Source organism: Ochotona princeps, chromosome 28, assembly GCF_030435755.1.
Source record: "Ochotona princeps isolate mOchPri1 chromosome 28, mOchPri1.hap1, whole genome shotgun sequence".
Taxonomy (NCBI): domain Eukaryota; kingdom Metazoa; phylum Chordata; class Mammalia; order Lagomorpha; family Ochotonidae; genus Ochotona; species Ochotona princeps.
The window spans coordinates 12,299,918-12,312,361 of NC_080859.1; the positions used below are offsets into that span (position 1 = coordinate 12,299,918).

A 12,444-nucleotide genomic window follows, 5' to 3' on the forward strand; every position below is an offset into this window, starting at 1 on the left:
GCGAGGTCTCCCCGCCACGGCTTCTCCATCACCGGGCCCTGACGGAGCGCGCCGGGGACACTGCCGTCTGTGTGGATTCCCCGCCTGTCTCTGGAATGTCCGCCCCGTCTCGGGGCAGGGGCTGTGTTTGTCCGGTTCTGCTGCTGACTACCCTCGCACCCACGACCTTACGGGGACACCCTCGCCTCGGCTTCACCGCGGAGCCCACCCGGTGTGGTACCAAAGCCCAGTTACCTCAGGCCGCGCCGGGAGGGGCGGGACCTCGCGCTGGCCCCGCCCCCGGCAGGAGAGCAAGCTTGCTGCAGCTCTAGGCTCCATCGGAGGGGCGTGGCCTCGCGCCGGCCCCGCCTCCAGCAGCCCCGCCCCCGTTGGCGTCAGGCGAAGTGGTTCTTTTCCCTCCGGCCCGTCCGGCTCCTTCTCCTGCAGTTGCGAAAACCCGGAACGGAGGAGCCGCAGAGCGGCGGAACTACGCCGCCCCTCGCGGCACCTCCCCGACCAGCCCGCGGAGGCCGCGCTGGGCATGCTCAGTCGGCAGGGCCGCTTCAGCCCTCGGAGTAGGAAGCTGGGGTGCTCCGGATCTGAGGAGCCGCGGTAGGGGCGAAAATGGAGTCCTTCACCAATGGTGAGTGGGTGGCTCGCGGTACGGGTCGTGTGGGCTCTGTGATGGGAGCAGAGGGTAGTGGGGCGTGCGCGGGGCCGGGGACTGCTGTCGCCCCCGCCGCGGTTTCCCGCGAGGGCTGAGGGGGACGGCGAGGAGGGCCGGGGGTCGGGGGACACGGACACCCGCCCGTGCCGGCGTGAAGGTCAGTGGCGCGGCCGGCGGCCGGGACCCGCGTCCCGCGGCGCCGCCACCAGGGCACCGAGCCGCGAAGTTTTGCGCCGCTTGCGCACCCAGGGGTGGGGGGCGACGCGGGAAAGTTGGCGATCGGGCCTTGCACCCCAGCCCCGCTGCATCCCCTGGAGAAGGCAGTGTGGGTCCCCGTGGAAGGGGTGGCTGCTGCTGCTGCTGCTGCGGGAACGTCGCCTGTGCAGCTCCCTGGGAGCTGTCCCTGTCCTTCGCCGAGGTGTCGGCTTGACTTTTTCCTCCGAAGGCGCAGTGGGGGACGAGGGCTTGGTTGGGAGTCTGCCGCGGTGACGGCGCAGTGTGACAGGAGACAGCACCGGCCACGGGACTCTTCCTGGATGCTGGGGAATCGGTCCTGCCCCAGTTAGCACGCTGGCTTTTGTTCGGACCTGCAGCCGGGAGTCGCCACGTCGAAGTAGGGTGTTGTGCGGTTCTGTGGTGTGGAATTTCTGGGAGAACACACTTGGAGACCACCTGCCGGTTAGGGGGTTCGCCCTCTGGTTTTCCAGAGTTGGCTTGTGGCTGCGGACTGACTCTCAAGGCTTCTTTCTGCTGCCCCGCTCCTCAGTGGATCATGACCACTTTGATTCTGCAATTTTGCTTGCTTTTCAGGTTTGTTTGTCATGCCTGCGGCTGGTGAAGTTACCCAGAGAATTAAGGAAAATTTGAGCAAAGAAAGCTAGAGGGATCATCTCGCATGTTAGTAAAGAAGTTTACTTTTAACATATTGGTTACTCATTACTATGTCAATTAATTCCATAATGATGTAAATTTTTGCTGATGGTATGTTGGAGCTTTCAATTGACTGGGATGATACTCTGCTGGCTCTGTCATCAGACCAGAGAGGGTATACCTAAGAAACCGTTGAACTTGACGGGACAATAAGATGCTGGACTCTTTGTTTGGTATACGCTTGCAATGGGGAAATCTCAACTGAACTTGAGCTGTGGTTATGCAATAAGGTGGAGGAATCCACCATGGTGGGAGGGTTTGGGGAGGGGTGGGGAGAACCCAAGTATCTATGTAACTGTGTCACATAATACAATGTAATTACTGAAGTTAAATAATAAATAATTAAAAAAAAAAAAAAAAAAAAAGAAGTTGTTAAGTCCTTGTAAATGAATACTGCCAAGCTTTTTTTTTTTTTTTTTGACATAGGATGTTACATGTGAAGTGTCACCTAAAGTTTCAAAAGAGAAGTCTCCATCAGGCTGAGCCAGCCATTTGGTTAAGATTAGCACTGGTAGATTTGCCCAGCCTCCACCTGCAAAATACCTGTCAGATCTTGAAATGGGAGTCTTTTCTGCCTTCATGACCTACACCGCTCTAGATATGCGTTCCCGCAGGTTTCCGTTGGAGAGGCAATGGAAAAACTCCAGAGAAAAAAAAAGCACGAAGAGAAGCAGTTACTTGGACTTTTTGTTGTTGGAAATTGGACTTAGGGTCTTTCCCTGTCTTCTAGATTTTCAGTCGCTGCTGAAGACAGTTTGGCAATGCATCGTTCTATGTTTTACTGTGTAGGTTCCCCGGGAGCCCAGCAAGGCATCCCTGATGAGGAGGAGGAGAGTAAACGGTGTGCTGTCTGAAGTGGACAGGCGATGAGGTGCTGGCAACCCTGGGTGCTTTTCAGGTTCAGGGTGGACAGGATATTTCAGTGTTTAAAGGATTGTTCTGCAACTTCCTAGTTCCTTCAAACATGACAGATTTAGCGGTAAACATGTTTACCTTTTTTATTGAATGCTTTGAGTACCAAAAAAGTATGTGCATGCAGTTTTCCCATAGATCTGGGGATTCTGGTTCACACCACCTCATTATTCACAGAATTGGTGCCACAAAATTTGTCAAGCTCAGTGTTGGTTTTTTGTTGCATATTTGGTCTCTTCAAATAAAACCTTTTCCATGTAGTCTTTCTCATGTATCCCGGAGCACGTAGGCGCCCTGGCATGTCAGTTTAACAAAATAATCTGAGTAAGTAGGGACCACATATCTTTCACTTAACATCTAGTTGATGATTTTACCCTCTGACCCATGTGTTGATAAAGGAAGTGACCTTAGTTTTTGTCTTGTCATTCTGACCTTTAATGTTCATATATTTCAGGAAGGTTCTCAGTAGTTTCCTGGTTTTCTGTTGTAACTTACTGCCTGTTTTTCTGACTGGCAATCCTAGGCCCATCCTGTATTCAGCTGTCCAGGGAACAGGCTGCTGTGGCCCACTGAAAACTCCTGCCACCTGATAGGGCCCACACAGATGGACCTCCGTGCCAGGAATTCCCATTTGGCTCCAGTGGTATTTTGGGCCTGGCTTCCGGGAGGCAGTGCTAACGCTCAGGGCTGAGCAGTGGTCTTCACACTTCGAGGCTGGCTTTGGACCTGCTTTTTTGACTTTTTGGGTGGAGAGCTGTACTGGAGCAGTACTTATGGTTGTTATGGCAATGGTTATTGTGGCTTCTTAGGCAGTTAGAAATGCAGGGATTAGGAGGTAATTATTTGTTTCATGTTAAAACAAAATATGCCCGTTATTTTAAGTTGTTTTTATAGGAGTACTATTTTAAAGCAAATACTTATTTGGTGTCTGTGTAGCCTTGTCCTCATTTGCATGCTGGGTTGGGATATTTCAGAATAACTTAATTGTGCGTCTTAGAAATGCAAATGCCAAGGCTCACCCCTCTGAACAGGAAGCCTGCAAGTCTGTGACCCCATTTTCAGCGTAGTGGGAAGTATTTCCTGGAAGAGGACTTTTGGGAAACTTACTTAGTTATAAGCAAATTGTGATTTGGGAACCTGCTGGTGGAGAAGGACTTCTCTTTCTGCTGTTCTGCTGTATGTTTCCCATACTTGTTGTGCCTGATACAATCTGAAGTAAGTTTAGAGATTGGAAAGGCATTGGAGTCTTAGAACTGAAAACATGATTTGTAAACAGTTTCCCCCCTCATTGTGAACCTGGGATCTATGAATGACTAACAGCATGGCACATAATCAAACATGGAAAACTTTTTATATTACAATTTTTTTTTTTAATTTATGTTGATATCCAGTTGACAGTCTTTCCCGGCTCCCAAGGTGGAATAGTCTTTGGCAACAATTTAGATATTTGTGGGGTGCAAGGTGGTATAAAATTGTGATTTCATCTTCTTATGTTACAAATAGCATTTTTTCTTATTTTGTATATCTTTATGAAATAGCCTTTTTTCATTTTTTTTTTTTAGCATTGCCTATTAAAAATGTGAAGTTGGCATGTTTTTCTTTTTGCTGTAAATGGCCTCCTCAGGAGAAAACTCTTAGAAAGGAAAGCTCATAGTTTTTTTTGATGGAAAATATCTTAAATCCTGCTTTTTTGTCCTGTGTCTTCAGTTTTGGTTCCTTTGGGGAAACAGCACTGTTACTGTTAGTGTGACTGTTAGCAGTCTAAAAGTGACTAGAAATCAGCCACATTTTCAACTGGAAACAAGAGGTAGAAAAGTTCTTTGTCTCTGCTTAGGAGTTTCCAAAAATGGGTGTCTTGAGACAAGATGGAAACTAGTTTACCTTAGAAACTAGTGTGACCTGTGATCATCATTTCTCTTTGCCAAGCCTTGAGAACAGGGTGTGAAAGATATACAAGCAGCAGAGAGAGGTTGTAAGGAAGTTGCCACGGAAAATAAGCAAAAGGGTGATTTCCTGCTCAGTGCTGTAGTCAGATGTAATTTTTGTCTGCTTGTGAACATACCAGTAGATCCTCTGCTAGGCATAGTAAGGAAGAAACAGACTTGCCATCTGATAATAATAACCTAAATAAAGTAAATGAGTTGAACAAAACTAGTTTTATTTTCATATAAGGAATTCATCTTACTGTATTCTCTGATTCCTCGTCAGGAGATTTATGGTCGCTTGTTAGTAAGGCCTGTTTAATTCTTCAGTTGAGAGAATGGGAGAGTGGTTGGGGCATGCTCCTTCCCTCCTGTAGCAAAGGCTGACCTGGACCTGTGGTGGGCTCAACAAGCACCCCTAGAGTCAGCGCATTAAGTGTTTCAAGGATCTGACTTGTGGTTATCGTGTTATAGAAGTAATATAGTAAAGGTAAAGCGGGGAAGGCTGTCCCGGCCCTTGAGGCTTAGTGAGAGGACCCGCTGTGCCATCAGGTGTCAAGATCACAGGCAGGAGTTGCACTGGCCATCTGCTGCTTAGTAGCAATAGTAGCTTCTCTGCTGTGTAGATCTGCTGCTCAGTGGCTCAGCCCACTGCCATTGTCTTTTTGTATTAAATTGCAAGGTTAGGTTAAGAAGAAAGCTCAAGTTGTGTTTACTCAATTACTGGATGCTAAGTGGGAAGAAGAAAGGATTTCACAGTGTGACTTCCATTTGCAAACAGGTAACTTCCCAGTAGGAAGGAGCACACAGAAAAATTGTTCCAAGAAAGAGTCTAGTCTGGCTTGGGGATTAAATTAACATAATGTGTTGCATTACACTGAAATGAGCACCTGTTCACTAAATTGCAGCAAGGGGATTTAAGAAGAGTTGACAATGGAGATAACAGGTGATAGTTTTTGACACAGTGATTAAGTAGCAGGTGAAGATGCCTAAATGCCACATTGGAGTCTCTGGTTAAATACCCAGGTCTAGTCTTAATTCCTAACTCTAGCTTCTTGCTAATTCAGTCCCTAGGAGGGTCACTGGATGGGTGCAAGGCTGATCCTGCCACTCAGGTGAGAGACCTGAATTGAGTTCCCAGTTCCCTCTGTCAGCCCCGCCCAACCCTGGCCACGTGTTGTTTTGCAGAGCGAACCAGCAAAAACCGGAAACTGTTTGTGTCTGAGATAGATAAATAAAAATTTGAAAAAAGATGCAAGTTTTCCATTTGTGAGGTGTTCTGAAACCATAGTACATAGTTGATTTTAATTCATTGCCAGTTTGGAAAATATTACCTAGATAAAGACTTGAAAAACCCATGCATTGAGGCTTTTTTCTTAGCGTGTGGTGATTGGTAGGAAAAAAAAATACAGTCACAGTCCTAGCCTTTTGAATAATTACTGATTGTAATGGATTAATAGCAAAGCGGGTTAATAATAAGCCATAAATTGATGGTAAGACTATTGTTATATGTATTTTTCAAGATACTTTTTTTTTGTTTTGGTAGACAGAGAAAGAGAGACACAGATACAAACAGCTCTTCCATCAGCTGTTTCACTCCCCACATGGTCCTTACAGCTGGGGCTGGGCCAGCCTGAAGCAGTGCCCAAGTCGGTGTCCTGTGGTCACTGTGTGTTTGGGCATTATTGGGCCGGTGCCGTGCCCCTTCCCACAGATGCGTTTGGTTTTGTGCTTTTCTGTTTTTATCCTGGAGCTGTATTCCTGAATCTGCCTTACATGTGAGATGATGGCGTAGTGGGAAGAGCAATGAAGAGCAGCTCAGACCCTGCCGCTTTACTCACTGACACGTGATCCTTGTTTACAGATGCTGTCACAGCTTTAGTTAAGAAACTAAAACATGCACAGAAACTCAAGACATCTTCTGATAGTAGCCATGGTCTTAGTTGATGATTTGGGTCACATGCTAGCCAGAGTGAGATTTGGGAATTTCTTTTGAGGAGAGATAGAGTTGTTGTATCCTAACTGCTTACTAAAGGCTTGAAACCAGTATGGGAGGACTGGTTCCATTTCACATTTGTTAATAAAGATTGTGAGTCTGCAACCCTTTGGGGGGAAATATTGCTGAAGACCAAAGGAATTCTTTAGTCCCTAGGCCAATTTGATTTTGGCCTGGTGTGTTTTTTCTTGTTCCTTCAAGTGAATGAAATATGCCCCACCTCATTATTCATACAAGTGGAGCTTGTTCCAGTCTCAGATCAGATATGAAATACAGCATTTCTGTTAGGTGGAGTTGAACTGGATATTAAGACCACGTAGGGTGGTGGTAACGTGGAGATGGGATAAGAGCACCTCATTAACTGCGGACACGGCCTGGGTTTCACACACGCCAGGACTGCAGGCAGGCCTGCCCATAGGACGGGGTGTGTTTAAGTTCATGTCTGTGTCGTGCTTCCTCCCAAGAAGCTTAGCACAAAGCTAGTTTTACTGGTGAATCTGACCATGACACCCTTATTTTGTTATTAGTCTTGCTGAGTGAATGTAACTCAGCTGCAGCTCTGGCTCTCAGAGTCTGTTACGAATGATGGCAGTTTTCCTCCCTATCTCCAGCCTGCCCAAGTCTCAGGATCTGTTTCTGTGTTCGTGTGTTTTTTTTTTCTATTAGAAAAATAATATTTTGAATTTCTGAAATATATAAGCTAGTAATGTTGGCCCAACAGTGGGGGTAGGGGACATGAGAGAGATACAAACAGGGGGACATTTTAAAAAAATCCCTTATTTTTTAAAAAGATGATTTATTCAAAAGGTAGAGTTGGAGGGAAAGATAGATCTTTTTTTTTTTTTAAAGATTTATTTTTATTACAAAGTCAGATATACAGAGAGGAAGAGAGACAGAGAGGAAGATCTTCCGTCCGATGATTCACTCCCCAAGTGAGCCGCAACGGGCCGGTGCGCGCTGATCCGATGCTGGGAACCAGGAACCTCTTCCGGGTCTGCCACGCGGGTGCAGGGTCCCAATGCACTGGGCCGTCCTCGACTGCTTTCCCAGGCCACAAGCAGGGAGCTGGATGGGAAGTGGAGCAGCCGGGATTAGAACCGGCGCCCATATGGGATCCCGGGGCATTCAAGGCGAGGACTTTAGCCACTAGGCTACGCCGCCGGACCCAAGACAGATCTTTAATCCATTGTTTCGTTCCCCTAGTGGCCGCAACCACCAGAGTTGGTCCAGGTCGAAGCCGGGAACCTAGAATTCCGTGTGTGTCCCCCACCTAGGTGGCAGGAACCCAAGCACTTTATCCATCTGCTGGTGCTTTCCACATTAGCAGAGCTAATGTGACACAAACTGGTGCTCAAATGGGATACTGTTGTTGCAGGTGGCAGCTTAACTGCTGTGCCACAACCCCAGCCCCAGATTTTTAAAATCTGTGTCTACCCAAAGATGCTCACAAAAGCATGAGCTGTATGTTATGACAACAAAAGTCCCATTTTCTAAGTGGTTAGAACTGGAGTTGGTGGCTGGACACTGTGGCAGAGCAGGTGAGTTGTCACTTGGCATCCACTGTCATTGAGCCTGGGATCCATTCTCGCCTCTGCTTCTGCTCCAGCTCCTTGCTGATGCTCTGAGACGCGGCAGATGACGACCTCCGTGCGTGGGCTGCTGCCGCTCACGGGACAGACCTGAGTGCAGCTCCTGGCTCCTGGTGCATCCTGTTCCAGCTCTGGCTGCTGCAGACATTTGCACTGAGGCCCTGGATGAAAGAGCCCACTCGCTCTCCCTCTTTCTTGTCTTGTTCTCTCTGTTTTTCAAATATATGAAAATAAATATCTTTTAAAGCCATAGTTTGAGTGTTATAAGGCATATACATGTGCTGACCCAAGTGGAGTGCGGCACTTTGGCCCTTCATTAGAGAATCACTAAATAGTTCCCAAGTCCATTACATTCAGCCTTCAAGAGGGAATTTTCTGTCATCCCAAGAAGTAGCCATCTAGGCTTTCCTTTGGCCTGGGGAAGAGCGGGAGGGTGAAGCCATGTCCTGGCTTTCAGCTGGGCCTGGTCCAAGGAGGCCAAGCTTCTGCTGATTGGCATTACAGAAGAGCTAGCCTGATGACTTGGTAGGCTTATGAGTGAGACTTTCAGACCTGACCTAACCAGGAGGGTTATTTCTCTTGATCTTAATCAAAGATAGTAATTAATGGCTTTTTTTTCCCCAGAAGAGCAAGACCTAAACATAGCATGAGTTATACTGTGTTGTGATGTAAGGACATCAATTCTCTTCCTCCTTAAAATAGTTCATTGCTCTCTCCCTTTGCCCTTCTCTTCTTCACTGCTCTGTCTGCTGTGATGAAGTGACACAGACTTGCCATGGGCAGACATTTACTTTCTCACGGTCGTGGAGGTTAGATGTCAGAGATCAAGGTGCAGTACAGTTGGGTTCTGAGAGGGCTCCTCCCCACTCTCCGTAAACTCATGGTCTTTCCTCCGTGCATGTGTGGCAAGGCGGAGCCCTGGTGTTTCTTTCCCTTCTAAGGACACCAGTCTCGCTGGATTAGAGCCAAACCCCTATGACCTCATCTGTCCTAATTACCTTAAAGGCTCTGTCTCCAAAAGCGGCTCCATTGGGAGCTGGAGCTTCTACCTACGACTTTGGGGAGGACATAATTCAGTCCATGTTAGAGGCCAACCCTGTGGACAGTCTGTTCCTGGAAGCCTCAGGGTAAGTTACGAAGATTGTTTTTCCACAGGAAGAAGTTATTGTAGTTTGCGATCTCTAGTAACAGTTAAATTCTTTTAAATATTAGCATAGTAACATTTATAATAAGAGCTGCCAACACCAAAAAGGGTTGATTACACTATTACAAATCTCTTGTTCTGGCTTAATAGAAGACAATTACATTTTCATATTTGCTTCTGCGTTTAGCCTGTTTTAACATCACTCGTCACATAGCCCACGGAAAGCCGTGAAAGTGGAAGGGGACAGCTTACCCTAAAAGCAGCTTTACCTTCGGGAGCACCCTCGGAGTTCCTTGCCGATTCCCAAGGATTCTCTCCTTCCTATTGAAAGCTGTTGCTCAGGGGTTGGCCTGGCCCTGCTTTAGTAACCACAGGCAGGATTCACAATTCAGTACAGTTCAGTTTAGGGTCTGGCCAGGTAAGGCAAACCTGACGGGCTTAACTTTGTCAAAGGCTTGGGATAATTGGCTGGCTGGTGGTTATATCCAGAATGACTGTAGGCAAGCCGAGCTGAATCCCTCAATGAACTCCTGTGTGTGACCAGGTCAAACACAAGGCCTTTACAACCCCTGCCCATCTGCATCCCTGGTCCTTGACAACCACCGTCCTCTTGCTATCATACAGTTTCCATTTTCTAGAGTTTTATATAAAATTAATTGTAAAGATTATAATGGAATTCTACAGTTTCTCTCTTCCTCGCTCTTGGCTTCTTTCACTCAGCATAAGTTTATTTCTTAAAATTGCTGCATAGGGCCTGGCTCAATAGTCTAATGGTTAATTCCTTGCCTTCCATGTGCCAGGATCCCATATGGGCACCAGCTCATGTCACAACTTCTCTGCTTTCCATCCAGCTCCCTGCTTGTGGCCTGGGAAAGCAGTCAAGGATGGCCCAGAGCCTTGGGACCCTGCGCCTGCATAGGAGACCTGGAGGAAGCTCCTGGCTCCTGGCTTTGGATTGGCTCAGTTTGGGCTGTTGTGGCTACCTCAGGAATAAACCAGCGGATGGAAGATCTTTCCCTCTGTTCTCTCCCCTCTGTAAACCTGCCTTTCCATTAATCTTTTTTTTTTTTTTAAATTACTGAATAGTATTCCTCCATGGAGACTGATTTGTTCATTATTCAAGAAACATTTGTTTCTGGTTTGGGGTTATAAGTAAAGCAGCTGTGAACTCTGCAGTTCAGGTCTTTGTGAAAACATCTGTTTTAGTTCTCTTGAGCAGAAGGTTTTGATAGGTAGGGTCGTGTGGAAATTGCCAGTCAAGCTGTTTGTGCAGTGGTTAAGTTGTCACTTGGGACACCTGCACCCCATTTGGGAAGAGCTGGTTTGAATCCCAGCTGCTCCGTTTCGGATGCAGCCTCCTGCCAGTGTGCATGCTGAGAAGCAGCCGGTCGCCCAGGGGCTCTTGTTTCTGCCTGAGTTCCTGGCTCCTGGTTTCCTCCTGACAGCCCTGGCTTTTGCAGGCATTCAGGAAGTGAATCAGCTGATAAAGATCTCTCTGGCTTTCAGTCTTACCCTCTCTGTGTCTCTTTGCCTTTCAAAAAAAAAAAAAAAAAAAAAAAAACCTGCCAAATTATCTTCCAAATGGATTGGGCCATTTCCCTTTTCCACCAGCAGTATATGAATGAAGAGTGTTCATTAATTTGGTATAGTTGATCTTTCTAATTTTAGCCATTCCATGTGTTTGTGTTGGTATCTCAGTGTGATTTTAGAGTTCCCTGATGACTGCAGATGTTAATCATGTTTTCATACAGTTTGTTTTCCCCCTTCTGACTTTATGTTCTTTTGTGAATGCCTGTTCGCATCTGTTGCCCCTTCCTTTAAGTTGCATTACTTGCTATCTCATTGAGAAATACAGATTTTCTGTTCTGGACATGTGTTTACCACAAGTACTTGTACATGTACACATATACAAATGATCATCTGCAAACACTCTTATGTAAGAACAGTATTACATGAATAATAGTTTTCTTTTTAGAAATGCATAAGATGCTGTTTCCTGGTTTTCTAGTTTCCCTATTTCCTACTAAGAAATCCATAGTCATTTAAATTGTTGGTAACTTGTAAGTAACATGTCAGGATTTTTTTTTCTTGCTGATTTTGAATTTTGTTGTTGTTGACTTTTTGGATTGCAGCGTTTTGATTATCACTTGGTTCAGTTTCTTTTTGGATTTAGTTATTCTTAGGTTTATCAAACTGTTTGAATTTGTTAATTTATGTCTTCCACCATTTTCTTGAAGCTTTGGGCCATTGCTCTTTAAGATGATTTTTCTGCTCACATTTTTATATTCATTTGAGGGCTGCAAAGGCATACATTTCATTTAATGCATGTGATACTGTCTTGCTGGGCCCTAAGGCGTTGTTCATTTCTCCCTAGGTTTCCTGTGTTCTTAATGTTGTTTGTGTTCTGTACTTCATGGGGAATGGCTTAACAATAACTTTATGATCATCAATAGTTCCATGATCCATTGTCTTGTCTATTGAGAATTGTTCTGATTTTCTTTTTTTAAAAGATTTATTTATTTTTATTGGAAAGTCATATATACAGAGAGGAGGAGAGACAGGAAGATCTTCTATCTACTGATTCACTGCCCAAGTGGCCGCAATGCCCAGAGCTGAGCCAATCTGAAGCCAGGAGCCTGGAGCCTCTTCCTGGTCTTCCACACGTGGGTGCAAGGTCCCAAGGCTTTGGGCCGTCCTCCGCTTCTTTCCCATGCCACAAGCAGGGAGCTGGATGGGAAATGGGGCTGCCGGAGTTAGAACCGGCACCCATATGGGATCCTGGCACGTGCAAGGCAAGGACTTTAGTCAATAGGACACCACGCCAGGCCCTGTTCTGATTTTCTTAATCCAGTGAATGTCAGGTAGTTTGGGGTTGTATCCTGGACGGTGTGAATCTTGTGATGTGCGTCCTCTCAGACCTCTTTTGGTCCTCTAAAGAATGTGCTATTTTGATTTTAGCAGTCAGTCAACCTCATCCAGAATCAACCTTGAAGTCTGTTCCTGGGGTAGCTGTATGTTTTCCTAGCTTTTATAGGATAGGAAGAATAAAGGTCCCCACAAAGCGCCCATGCCTTGAATCCCTGGAGCTTAGGAGTATTTTCAGTTATTTGGTAAAGGGCAGTTTGACTGTAGTAACAGTTAAGACAGTTAATCAACTGTCTTTACAATAAAGACATTATACAGGTGAGTCCAATGGAGTCCCTAAAACAGATGGATACTCCAAGTACAATATGAGACTGAGCCACAATTCACACTTTGAAGGTGGAAGCGAGACTAAGGAAAGCAGGCAGCTTCTAGAAGCTGGT

At 46.2% G+C, this 12,444-nt stretch overlaps 1 protein-coding gene across 2 annotated transcripts in view; it reads left to right on the forward strand.

Moving 5' to 3' along the window:
- The first annotated feature begins 380 nt into the window (after positions 1-380).
- Positions 381-12,444, forward strand: part of LNPEP (leucyl and cystinyl aminopeptidase) — an 86,934-nt gene continuing 74,870 nt past the window's right edge. For both annotated transcript variants that reach the window (XM_058656364.1, XM_058656363.1), the window contains exon 1: positions 381-622. In XM_058656364.1, coding sequence (XP_058512347.1) covers positions 604-622 — 19 coding nt within the window. In that variant the 5' untranslated portion in view covers positions 381-603. The remainder of the gene's footprint in view (positions 623-12,444) is intronic.